General features: G+C 43.5%; 2 protein-coding genes across 2 annotated transcripts; both read right to left on the reverse strand.

Annotated features, from left to right (window-relative positions):
• Positions 1-468: 468 nt before the first annotated feature.
• ptcd1 (pentatricopeptide repeat domain 1) lies at positions 469-4,958 on the reverse strand. The gene is made up of 8 exons (XM_030780070.1): positions 4,321-4,958; positions 3,924-4,064; positions 3,363-3,581; positions 3,101-3,202; positions 2,075-2,875; positions 1,736-1,852; positions 1,360-1,542; positions 469-949 (listed from the first exon to the last, which is right to left on the reverse strand). Exons 1-8 carry the CDS (start codon positions 4,810-4,812, stop codon positions 803-805), a joined length of 2,202 nt encoding a protein of 733 aa, XP_030635930.1. The 5' UTR covers positions 4,813-4,958; the 3' UTR covers positions 469-802.
• Positions 4,959-6,052: 1,094 nt separating this feature from the next.
• On the reverse strand, positions 6,053-10,099 carry fbxl18 (F-box and leucine-rich repeat protein 18). Its single transcript, XM_030779022.1, has 5 exons — positions 10,079-10,099; positions 9,259-9,456; positions 7,456-9,047; positions 6,587-6,805; positions 6,053-6,257 (listed from the first exon to the last, which is right to left on the reverse strand). Exons 1-5 carry the CDS (start codon positions 10,097-10,099, stop codon positions 6,104-6,106), a joined length of 2,184 nt encoding a protein of 727 aa, XP_030634882.1. The 3' UTR covers positions 6,053-6,103.
• Positions 10,100-12,579: the final 2,480 nt, after the last annotated feature.

The following is a 12,579-nucleotide window of genomic DNA, read 5'->3' on the forward strand; positions in this document are numbered from 1 at the left end:
TAGGCTGCATTAACCATTCTTGGATCAAATTAAGCACTAAAAATAATGGATTGTGAACTAGTAGTTACTATGGCAGTGTTCTAGGACAGAACTTAAGCATTGTTCTGTTCTCCCTCTGAAGCCTGTGTATTTTGTCCCCATTTGGGAACGTGAATGAGACAAGCAATGTCAGTGAACTCCAGTATAGCTATATTGAGTGACAATCATGAAGAGACTTGCAGAAATGTCTCTACTGCAAACGACCTGAGCCATTTTGTTCTCATGTGTTCTCCTGTTGTGTATAGCCTTCCATAACCATGTCATTAAGCATTATGTGTCCTTTCGGCCATTTAAATATAAACTGTCAAAAATGGAAGCTCTCTGACACAAAGACAAAAGAATATACGGTAGTTTTTACATTTTCCCTTTATTATTACAATGTTTCATTTTTACATGCAGTATACACAGTACATACAGAATTCATCAGACACAAGCAAAACCTTCCAAATGAACCTTATCATCTGAGCTTTTTTTATGGGTACAGGTTAAATAACTTGTTCAGGAATTTTCAGACCTTTCTTGCAGCAGTTTAGTTACCCTGTGGGATTACTGGCTTGACTTCACCCCTGAAGCAGCTTCGCCTTCACCAACTGATTAATGGATTTGCATGTTTTCTTGGTTTCACAGGCTTTTGTTGAGTTTGTGTGACAATTCCACTGATTGTCTTCGGTATTGTGAATTCCTTCATTGGATAGTTGTCAAACGTCTAATTTGGGAGGTCTATTATTTTAATTTTTGTGGGACTACGGTGTTGCAGCCTGAGTCACTGGTCTTGCTGGGGCTCTGGATTTGGAAGACGATATTTGGCCCAGGGATGAGGGGTCTCCTGGCCTGGCATCCTCTCCAGCCACTGTTTGTAGTAACCACGGAAACCATCAATCTTCTCCAGGTAAGTGTTCTTAGACTTAAACTGACAAGGAGAGTAAAGAAAGCAGCCAAATTGAGAAAGCAAGTCTCTCTCTGTGTTGTCATAACCTTATTACAGTTGTGTATGTGCATGGTAGCATCTGTTAAAGGCCACCTTAAAGATACCACGAACACATGGCAGCATGCAATATTTGTGTAGAAATCTCTAGAATATCAAGAGGGGCCAATATATGTCAGCTTGACTCAACGAGAAGATAGGGCACAATGTGACTCAACAAAGCAATGTGTTCCATACACCAAACTTCTGCATAATTATATAAAAACATGTTACGTCAATATTTGTTTACAAACAGATAAACTGCGGGACTAAAATGAGTGAAATAATTTGAGGAAGGATGTGTCTTATGAGTTCAGAAGACGTGTGTATGCGTGTGCAGCGGTGAGGTGACTGACCTTGTCGTACGTAGGGGGGTACTGAGATGCGAACTCTAGCTGTCTGATGATGACGTCATTGGGAGGAACTTTCATTTGCTCCATATGACGCAGCAGGGTGTGAAGGTATGCGTAATCAAGCCGTCTGGAGGCCTGACCAATCAGGGCGCTGTACACATAGGCATTAGGCACAATGCCACTCGCCTACAGACAAGGGACGACAACAATTCTCAAAGACATAGAATCAACCAGTTCCATAACAGTCTGCAATGATTATTGAATACAAATGACTGGTATTTTCTATATCAGACTGCAGAATAGTTGGTTTTGATGATGGTTTTACTAATAACATTGCTAGCTTTTTTGACAATGCAGCATGTCAGACAGATGTTTTTACCTCCATGTCAGCAAGCAGCTGTAGGCCATCTCTCTGCTTGAGACAGGCCAAAGCTAGACTACTGAAGGTTTGCATGTCTGCAACCAACCCCGTTTCTTCCATCTGAGCCCTAACTACCTGAGAGAGGGAAAAAAAGAAAGAACACAGTGGGGGGAAAAAAGGAGAAAGAGCAGAAGAATTTGAGAAGAGGCAAATGAGAAAGAAAGGGGCAAACAATCTGTAACTACAGATAATAAATGAATTCTATCATTCATATAGCCTACAAATGAAACATTTTTAAGTCTAAATGTTTTTAATGATAGAAATAACATTGAAGAACATCCACTTCAGTAATGTTACCTTTGCTACCACCAGATCACCAGCTTTAGCTGCCTTTCTGATCACAGTGTTGAAAAACGTCACATCCAGTTTCAATTTCTTTTGCCTGGCAACAGATATAAGTCTCTGTACTGATTGGCTGCCTGGCTCCACGACATCAGCTAACAGAGTGAAAGTTTTGATATCTGGCTCCAACTTGTCATCAGACATCTTACTCAGGAAGCCATCCAGGTTTCCAATCAGAGCCAGCCTATCAGAGGGACTGCTCACTGTTCCCAAGGCAATCACATCTGTGTTACAACTGAGTGGATCTAAGAGGTTTGGGAGACGGGAGTTCAGTGTTGTTAATGAACAGGACAGAGAACCAATGGGAACTCTTGGTTCTTCCTTTGTGTGTAGAGGAATCAGCTGTAAGTTCTCTCCTGATTGTGAAGGGTCTATTCTCAGCTGATCTTCTGTACGTGTTTCCACTGGGGGCTTGGTTTGTTCTTCCATTTTAGCTATGTGAAGCATATGGTCTCCTGTTTGCCCAGACTTCTGTGAATCTGAATCTAAGTACAAGTCACTGGCAGAAGCATTCACAAACAGCTGATTCTCAAATGCGTCTAAGTCGATGGGTTTTGGGCACGATCTTTCCCCCGTTGCCTTTGACTTTCGGCCTTTCCTACCCGCGCTGAGTTTTGGAGTCGACTCTGGTTTCCTCAGGAGCAAGGCAGAGGCAACAGCAGGGTCACCTATCCCACACTCACGTGCAGCGCGGAGAAGGATGTTGTAATTTGGGGTGTCTGGTTTTATTCCCATGCTCAACATCTGGTGCCAAACCTATAGTTCAAAGTCATTAAAAAACAACAAAAAAAATCAAAGTATGACCAAAGAATGACAGTCAATTTTATAATAAATAGATTAAGCTAAATGCCAGACACCACTTAAGTCCATTTTGAAACTCCACTTTAGGATATAATTTCAAAGTTCAGAGTCAGGATCTCGCACACGAGTGTGTGTGTGTGTGTGAGTGTGCGTGTGTGTGTGTGTGTCTGTCTGTCTTGCCTGCAGGGCCAGCCTGAAACCCTGTTCCTTATCCTTCACACAAGCCATGAGCAGATACTGGAATGTCTCCTGACTGACTGGGTGCCCACTCTGCAACATTTCCTACACAGAGACAGAGAAAAAAGAGAGGGGAACAGAGTGTGAGACAGAGAAAATGAGACAACACGTATGTATTCTACTCATAGGTAATGTATCATGTTATATTTAAGATGTTTCTGCACAAAAAATGTATCCGATGGGTAACAGACTCATAATTCGGTACCCGCAGAACTTGGAAGCAGGCTCTGAGGTTGCTAGCAAGGGCAACGGTTTTTAACAAGGCATGCTGGGTAACAGCATTAAGCTGAATGTTCTTCATGCGGAGCTCCTGTCGTAGTTTCATGGCTTGCTCTAGCCCTGTCTGTTTCCATGGTGACTCGGCACAGGCATTAAACAGGGCAGTGTAAGTGGCATCTGATGGCTCAAGGCCTCGTTTCTTCATCTGAAAGGCCATGTTAAAACAATACTCATTTACCTGTGGGTAATATTCATTATGAAAATATTATGAAACATAACTGAAACAGTTCCCTGCCACTCTCTTTCATGTGACACATATGTGAGAAGGGGTTTAAATACAATATCATAGTGATGTGACATCATTACAATCCAAAAGCAATCCAAGATTAAATAAGGGCACATTATGGAGATACTGGGATGAATATCGCCAAATACAAATTACAATACTATGACAACTGTGTGTGTGTGAGAGAGAGAGAGAGGGAGAGAGAAGGAGAGAGGGGGGGGGGGGGAAGAGAGAGGGAGAGAGAGAGAGAGAATGTTTTACATTGTTGTAAAGCTTGAAAGCTTTTTTGAGGTAACCTATGCGGCCACAGCCGCCAATCAGCACGGTGTAGTTGTACTCCTCTGGCTGAAGTCGCTCTCCTCTCAACATGTCACCCTCAAAGAGCTGCAGCGCCTCAGCAAGCTACATAGAGATGAGGAGATGTGTAGGAGGAAAATGGAGAGGAGGGAAGGTCGGATTAAAGGCAGAGAGACAAAGACAAGGAGCAGACTCTTGAGTGTGTCAGTGACTGCCAATGCAACGGTGCTTTAGTTAACTATATGGCTGCAAGTCTGAGAGGCATAAAAGAAGTGAATACAGTGATTTTGAATTTTAATTCAAACATGGCTTTTGATGAATTTCTGTAATCTTCTTATGGAGTTAAAGGCTGATTTCTTACTTTATTCTGTTTAATGAGCTTCTTGCATTGAAGAAAGTACCAGTATGGCGTGTTTCTCCTGCCCGTTTTGGATTTAAATTTCACCGGATTCTGCTGTTCGGCCTCACTATCTCGATATTTCAGATCCAGTTGTTCCGGGGACGTTTTGCGGAAGACTATCCTGGAGGCAAAGGCACCTGCATAGTTGTCGGACGTCTTGTCATCTTCTTCTGCGTCTTCTTTTGCGTCACTTAGGCTGGAGTTTGCAGTTGTTTGTGATACATCTTGCCCATGAGCCACATTTTGTCTCCGAGCTGCTTTTACAGGCACAGCTCCAACAAAATGTCTACACTGCTGGTCGAATACGGATCCTGGACATGTGTGTAGCGAAATCTGCACTGATAAACTATCATTTGAGGAAATCAAATGGGTACACGCGGGACCGATTGTGAAACTGTTATCGATGGCCCTGTATCCAGCACGAAGACCTCTTAGACAGAGAGCACGTAACATCGTATTTTATAACCTGTTGCAGTTTAGTTAAACTGATATCCAAATGTTAACAAACCCCAGTTCATAAAAAACAACAATTTCTGATTACGCTGCTGAAACCCAACGCACTTTAACAACGTCCGGTGTCAGCTGAACTTGAACAAATATCTGCAAGTTGCGAACCTACACAACGTCTATGAAAGACGTAACGAGTAGAGCACAGAAAGTATGTCCTCTGATCAAATTACAGTTTTTATCTAAGGACCATATTAAGAGAAGGTACCACCTGTAGTACAGATACGGTGAAACGTTTGGTTCCTCGGAAGCTGGCACAATTTTAAGGCATAACTCGGGTCACTGATTGATTAGTATGGCTTGTCATCTTTGGAGGACATCGTAGTCTTGCTCTATGTCAAAACCATGCAGTGCAAATCCTGGAGTACTGCCATCTACTGGTCAAATCGCTGCACTTTCACCAGTCGCGCATTTCACAGAGAACGTCTCTGGCGCAGAAGATGCTTTTCTATTTATTAGTTGATACTGAACTCACTTCTGCTGGTGTTTCAGTAGAAGTACTGTCGAGAATTTTGACATTTTACTGAGAAACTGGACTCAGCCCATATCTGAACGCAGAAGCGACCATATATGTGTATTTCACCAGTATTTTAAGATGTGGTTCAAGACGTAAATTACTGTGCGGCTCTTATAATACATCGCTGAACGGACTGAACCGGCTCAACAGAAAATGTATCACTTTCATTTTAATTTTTAAATATTATTTATGATCCATCTCTCATAAAAATACACACTCTCTCTCTCTCTCACACACACACACACACACAGTCAAACAGGCATTCCCAGGCACAGAGTGCATTGACCACAGAAAGCTCTCAAAAGCAATGGCCAGAAACAGGGACCTTACCCTGTTCCAGCTTCGTGAACACTGTGTTCACTTTGGCAGATGAAAAGTACAGTCTTTAATGCAGTATGACTGGCACCTGAAAACTAATTAAAAAAGAGTTTGACTGGCTGCTCCCAGAAAAAATATATCAGAACTTCCTCTAACGCTGAGGATTATTACAGTAATACTGTCTGGCCATGGGTTTCCATGGCAATGAAACAACTATTGAAAGTGCCCGGTTGCAGACCACTGGTGAAGTGGGACATTGTCCACAGATTTCTCAGTCTGACATTTAATGGAAAAGAAATATGTACTGTGTAAACAGCATGTAACATAGGCATATCAATGATCATATCATTGTAACACCGTCTTGAAAGGGGTTTAACCGTCGTCCTCCTCTTCTCTCTTGTTCTACCACAACGCGGTGGGCTCCTCTGCGACGCGGCTTTTGAACAGTGTGATCTCGTCCAGGTGACAGAGCGGTATTTCCCGAATCACTTGAGCGAGGTCTTCGTGGAGCAGTGGGTATATGACGACACTCAGAGCAGGACGAGCTGATGAAAAACTGCGTAAATACGGCCAAGAGAGAAAACAACATCAAGAGAGCACAATATCACTTTACTAGGCATAAAACGAGCCCGTCGTGAGTCACAAGTAAAAAAAAAAAGGATCGATTTCTTTTTAAAGATATTAAACGGGAAATTTGTCAAGCTAATTAAATGTTTCTACAAATAGATTTAAAAATTACAATTTATTGAATGAAAACCACATTCCTGAGTATTAAAATGACATACAATCAATGAAAAACAGCAAGAAACTATGGGTGCATGGGAAACAGAGTAGTTACAGAACGAGAGCGACAGATTGCGTACGTATGTATGGACGGACACTCACTTATCAAGCAGGCTTTTTTGTAGAGTTTTGCAGGATACGAGAGTCCCGCACATAAACATGTGGCACATAATGACGTCATTGCAGCATTCCATGAAGGTTGTGACAGCGTTGGGCTGGAAAGTTCCGTGGCGCGAGACGATGCAAAGGCGGTTCAGGGCGCGACATCTACTGAGCGCTTCGAAGAACGCAACGTTAGCGCTTAAGTAGGGCTGCTCCAACCTGAGATGCCATACAAATGATACGACGTTAAAACTAATTGTTAACAAAGAACCATTTAACAAAAAGCAATCAAAAAGAAATGGATTTGGATTCCTTTTGAATATTAGACCTTATGAACAAACTATCTCCCAAAATAAAGTTTTATGTATGCAAACGTAACGATGATTCTGATATTCGCTTAATTATGGTCCTAACACAGCCAAATGCTGCAGTGGAAATGAGATACCGACAGAAAGCCTTCCGAAGTAAAATCATATCTCTTTGTCTCTTAGCGATATATCACAATCCTGTTCAACTTTTGTCACAATCTTAATCAAACACATTTATCCAGTTCATCAGTGCCCACACAAGTGACTGAATGGTATCTGATATTTGTGTACTTCGAGCTCATGAATAACAGAAGAAGAACCAGAGTTGGAACTCTATGATGGTATTTTCATTAACAAATCAACTACAACTTCTTCTTCAGAAAGTTTGTACTGTCTTGAAAGGTCATTTCAACATCCAACATTCACTTCTTATGTTCAAGATGCAGCTAAAATAATAAAGATTTGTGTAATTAGTTATTCATTCATAGATATTCATTCAGTAACCTACTATATTCTCTCTGAGATTGGTTGATGTTGAGAGTGGGTTGTGTGTGTCTGTACCTGAATTCCCTGAGCTGTGTACAATGTGTCAGAGCCTCCAACAAGGCCTGTGTGTAGTTCATGGTTTTTAGGGACCCGAGGTTGGCCAGTGATAGTGCCTGCAGGTCCTTACACCTCTGGACCAGCTCTATAAGCCCCGTCCCCTTCAGTACCCCCGGCAAGTGGGCCAGAGTGAGTTTCCGCAGATAGGTCAGCCCCCCCAAGGCCGCCAGTTCCATATCCCCAACCCGCAAGGACCAGGGGCAGGCGGCAGGGTCCTTACGTATGGCTGGTTCATTACGGGGCATGGCAGAGGAGAAGCCCGGGCCAATCAGCTCCAGTTCTGTGAGATGGGGGCAGCCCTGTAGCAGCAGTCTGAGACACGACCCCTCAGAGGACGGAAGCTTCACATCCTGATCCTTGGAGACCTCTGTCTCGGGCCGGTACGTGGGCACGCCAACGCGTCTGCTCTTTTTCAAGCCAAGCAACAGCGATCCCGAAAGGGAGTTTCCCGTGGAGTTCTGTACGTTGTTTTCGGGCGGACGCTGTGCCAGAGCACACGCGGGCAGTGCCAAAGAACGAAGGTTTCCCAGTCTCCCGAGCGTGCTGCAAAGGTGATCACTGGAGTCTGTAGTGGTGTTACTATAGTGATAGTGAGTAGCGGACAAATTGAGATGTGTGAGGTGGGGACAGGATTCCACAAGAGACCTCACACTCTCTGCATCCATCTCCTCCTCTCCTTTCACAGTGCAGTCCGGGAGGAGGCCCTGGCCACACCCTCGTAGATTGAGGCTCCGCAGAGACTGGAGGTCACAGGCAGAGCCCAGAAGAACATGGAGGGGGTTGAACCCTGCTGCAGAGCAACGGGAAAAGTTCAAATAGGCTGGACAGCCTTGCGACAGGACACGCCCCAAAGCCGTGCCGTCCAACCAGGTGCGAGGAAGCTGCAGGGCGCTGACTTTGACCCGCCCCCCCAACGATGACGAGGCCATGCTGTCCATCAGTGTTGCCACGGCAACCGGACGCGGCGGGGCAGGGCCTGGTACAAAAAGGACCAATCCGGCAAGGCTCTGAGGCACCCGCATGCTGAAGACAGCCAGGTAGAGGCCTAGCAGGGTGCGGTTCACCTCACCTGGAGCCAGGCGGGCTGAGAACCAGCTCAGGTTCTGGTAATGTGGCACACTGCTCTGGCCAACCATGAGCTGAACGCAGCTGGCAGCGCCATCTCGAGAGCCATCGCCCACCTCCAGGTAAAGTAGGAGTCTCTGGAGGGCACTACAGCAGGGCACGACACCGTAAGAGGGTATAAGCAGAGTCTGTTTCAGCTCCTGCAGTCGCGCCAGTGCCGCTTTGCCCTCCCCACTCAGCTGCTGCAGGTCAAAACCAGCTGTCACGTCAAACGCCAATGAACGGAGACAACCAAGAGATGACAGGAGGCGAGAAAGACGTACAGATGTCAGTCGACACCCAGACAGGTCTAGACGAACCACTCCTTTACAGCGGGCCACCTGATCCACCGTGGAGCCCGACAACCAATAGCAGCCGCTCAGGTCCATCTTCTGGATGTCACTGGCTAATTCTTTCAGGAGCTGTTTGACAGCATCATCATTCGCCTGAAAGACAACGCAGAAAGGTGAAATGGGAAAACGATGCCATTAATGAAAACAAAAGCAGATGAGTAACTCTAAAGCTAACTTATACTTCCCACTGAATTTTCCCGCATGCAAAGCATCAAAACATTACAGAGCTGGACTTAAATATCTCACAGGTATCTTTATATAAGTGTGCATATACAGATAAGTGCATGTGTATGTGTGTTCTGACCGTGTATTCCTTAGACAGACTGATGTTAGCGGTCAGACTCTTGTCCAGACAGAGTGATCTGAGTTTCCTGCAGACTCTCCCCACGTTGAGCAGAAGGTCATGCGGTGGAACATACCTCAGGATATTCAGCAGAATCTCGTCAGAGAACTCAGAGATACTCACTGAACCCTGAGTGACACTGTCCACATAACACAGACCCTGTAAGGCCAGCAGACAGCAGATTAAAATACACCACAAAAACTGAGCACCTTGCACATGACTAACAGAGTCAAAGCAGACAGGGAGACTGAATTGAATGGCTTTGCTGCTCCTCTTAATAGTTCTGTGGCAGCAACACTGATTGAATTATCTTTAAAATTGTGATATTCGTCTTTACATCTTAGATATATCAGTAATGTGACAATGCACCATGTCTCATAGATAGGAGTATTAATGTATGGTTTCACACCTGCACTGCATTTTCTAACATCGATCCTCAAGCAATGCAGTCATACATGAAATGAAAAGTCTACAACAGGGACGTCAATTTGCCTCTTCTGACAAATTCTCGAATTGACAGAACCTAGTCCATCATGTTGGCTAAGCACAGTTATGTTACTTGCTCCGTGTGACGTATAATTACAAAAATCAACACAACACACAAAGACAGGTAATAACTGTGATTTCCTACGACACTGTTTATATTTCCCTGGGTCAAAAGGTTGTCGAATAGAAGAAAAAAGATTGCAGTTACTTGTATTAGCTATCTAGCACCTACCGACATCTCTCCTCGTCATTCACTGGCTTAAGCCTGTTGAGCATAAACGTTCATTTAACTTACCTGTTCGATCTGACAGTCCATGTCGTCTTCTTGGGTAGTCTTTGGACAGCTACACATTTCAATAAACCATGGAAGGGCAAAAACCTGCCATTTTTCCACAGTGGGTTTGGCACATATAACAAGCTTCTGCCACCAGTCTATGGGTGCTCCTTCTTTCTTGTTTTATGTCGGTTAATCCATTAAATTGAATGCGCGTCTACTCCACCTACTGGGCTGGAGTGCGGAGCTGAAACGGAGAAATTTGAGCCACAAAAGCATGAACCATGGCCTCTTTATCGAATCTGTTCGTTTAAAAAATTAAGACCACATACGTGCATCTTATATATGTCCTAGCTACATCCCCATCAGTTTTCCTAGGGTTATTTCCCATGATAACTGCAAATTTTCTTTCCCTTTTCTTTCTTTCCTACTTGCTTGCAGTAGAAATATTAGCATTCCTCTGACCCATTCTACCCTGTCATTTATAATGACCAGTATGTCTTACGTACATTCTACAACCCTCCTGCAAGATTTAAACCTCCCAGTCTAACCTTCTGCAATATATTATGATTCTGTCTTATCCTTCTCTGTCTCAATGGTAATTGCACCTAGCTTGCTAGGAGTCCAGTGCCTAGCTAAGACGCCCAAACGAGGAACTACAGAAGCTGTCCTCAGTCTTTCGTTGTTGTTTTTTTTGACCACTCAGTATAAATCCGTGACATTTCATGGTAGGTTCCACCCTAGGCTGATGTACCTTCTGTCTTTCTGAGACAGACGTAACGTGAGATTTATGCATTTCTTGCAGCTTAAACTCTATCTCAGTTAACATGTCGAAGCCAATGGAGGACTGACACAGGCACAGTTGGTTCCTAAAACATCCCTTTCAAACCCAGCCATTGTGCTTGTTCATTGTCTACACATCCAGAGCTATTCACTCCTGTCCTCTCCTGCTCCCAGCTCTCTTTGGTACAGTGCTGGAAGAGTGATTTTATCAGCAAGTTAATCCAGTATATCACACTGAACTGCAGACAATGGGAACATGTGGGTATATGTCTTACCAAGCTTTTTCATTCGCTTGCAGAACGTCACTGGAATGTTACGGATAATGTACTGATTTCTCTGCGGTGTAAACCACAAACTGGTGGTTAGTTCAAGCTCTTTAGTCGCTTTAAGGCCATTGCTAGTACAACATTAGCATTCCATTCCTCATTGCTTTCATCTTGTGATAAGGCTTGTTTTTACAGTCACTACATAACACAACAGAACAACTAGTGCTCTGAAACTGTCCAGAATACATTTTATTTCTGGGTTATGCATTGATATTCTTCAGAGATGTGAGGGCGATTTATCATCCATACGGACTGATTTTCAACCACAAATCAAGTATGAAATGTCTTCACCTAGCTCAGAGTGGTCTGTATTACAACCTCACAAACCCTTGGCCTTGCTAGCATCTCTGGACAAACTTTAAAATTCTGCAACGACTATCTTAATGAGGTCACTACATGCTATTTTAGATGCCACTTCCCTTAAAAGATTAATTCTCCATGATTTCTGTCTCTTTAAGCATTTCAAACTTAGTAATAGCCCACATTCTCTTGCTAGCTGACACAAAGCTAGACCCTCTTCAATTTGCATTGCAAGTACGAGACAATCTTCCTTCCAGATGCATAAGCCATATGAGTGTCTCCATAAGTCAACCATGTTCCTGTTTCTAGATTTCCTTTAAAAAAAAAAATTCAATCCACACCACCGATTTTAACCAGGTAGTTGGGACCTTGTTCACTCCCTTTGGGTCCAGCTTAGGATGCTATCTGTTAGAATTTGGAGAAATGCTCCCAGGATAATTTGAATGCATCAAACCTCCGAAAACCAACTTTGTTTTAAGATAGGTAATGCTGTTTGCAGAGAGTGAATGTGAGCTGGTTAAATGTGGTGATACAGGTAAAGCTATCTCTGAACAAAAAAGTGTTGGGGAATAGACAATCCAGTCTCCTCAGCTTTTAAGGTTGCATGAGTCCAGCTCTTTGACAGGGGGGACAGCAACTGTTTGTCAAAGTTCTGCAAAACATTTATAGAAGGCATCCTGACATTATTACATGCTGATTCCTTTCTCTTCCAGTCAAACATAAATACCACCTTCATATCAACTCTAACATTACAGGTGGCCAACATGGAAGACTTATCCACTTCCATAGACCCCAAACTATCAATGACTCAAAAGGCTTTGAATGCTCCATCCTCTATGTTCCAAACAACAAACCGTTAAAATCTTTACCTTCACTGCCATATTTGTAAGACCAAGAATTAGCTTAAAGGTATTAGCTCACCCCTTGGAGAGAGATACAACAGTAGTGATGGAACTGCAGCTCAGCTTAGAAATCACAGCTAAACATCACTGTTTAGTGTGTGATTTGTATCAAGTACTGAGTAATAATGGTTGATAAGAACAGGCCTGCCCTCTTGTACCTCATTGATGCTATGGAGTGTTTGTGGGAATGTAGATTATATACTGAAATTAA

This window comes from Chanos chanos, chromosome 7 (genome assembly GCF_902362185.1).
Source record: "Chanos chanos chromosome 7, fChaCha1.1, whole genome shotgun sequence".
In the NCBI taxonomy this organism is placed as follows: domain Eukaryota; kingdom Metazoa; phylum Chordata; class Actinopteri; order Gonorynchiformes; family Chanidae; genus Chanos; species Chanos chanos.

Coding starts and splice junctions, on each gene's coding strand:
- ptcd1 (XM_030780070.1), bottom strand. CDS start 4,812: ATGTTACGTGCTCTCTGTCTAAGAGGTCTTCGTGCTGGATACAGGGCC. Junction 4,065..4,320: donor AGCTCATTAAACAGAATAAA/GTAAGAAATCAG, acceptor ATCTCTATGTAG/CTTGCTGAGGCGCTGCAGCT. Junction 3,203..3,362: donor CCTGCTTCCAAGTTCTGCGG/GTACCGAATTAT, acceptor GTCTCTGTGTAG/GAAATGTTGCAGAGTGGGCA.
- fbxl18 (XM_030779022.1), bottom strand. CDS start 10,099: ATGGACTGTCAGATCGAACAG. Junction 6,806..7,455: donor ACACAGCTCAGGGAATTCAG/GTACAGACACAC, acceptor ATGGCATCTCAG/GTTGGAGCAGCCCTACTTAA. Junction 6,258..6,586: donor CAAAAAAGCCTGCTTGATAA/GTGAGTGTCCGT, acceptor GTATTTACGCAG/TTTTTCATCAGCTCGTCCTG.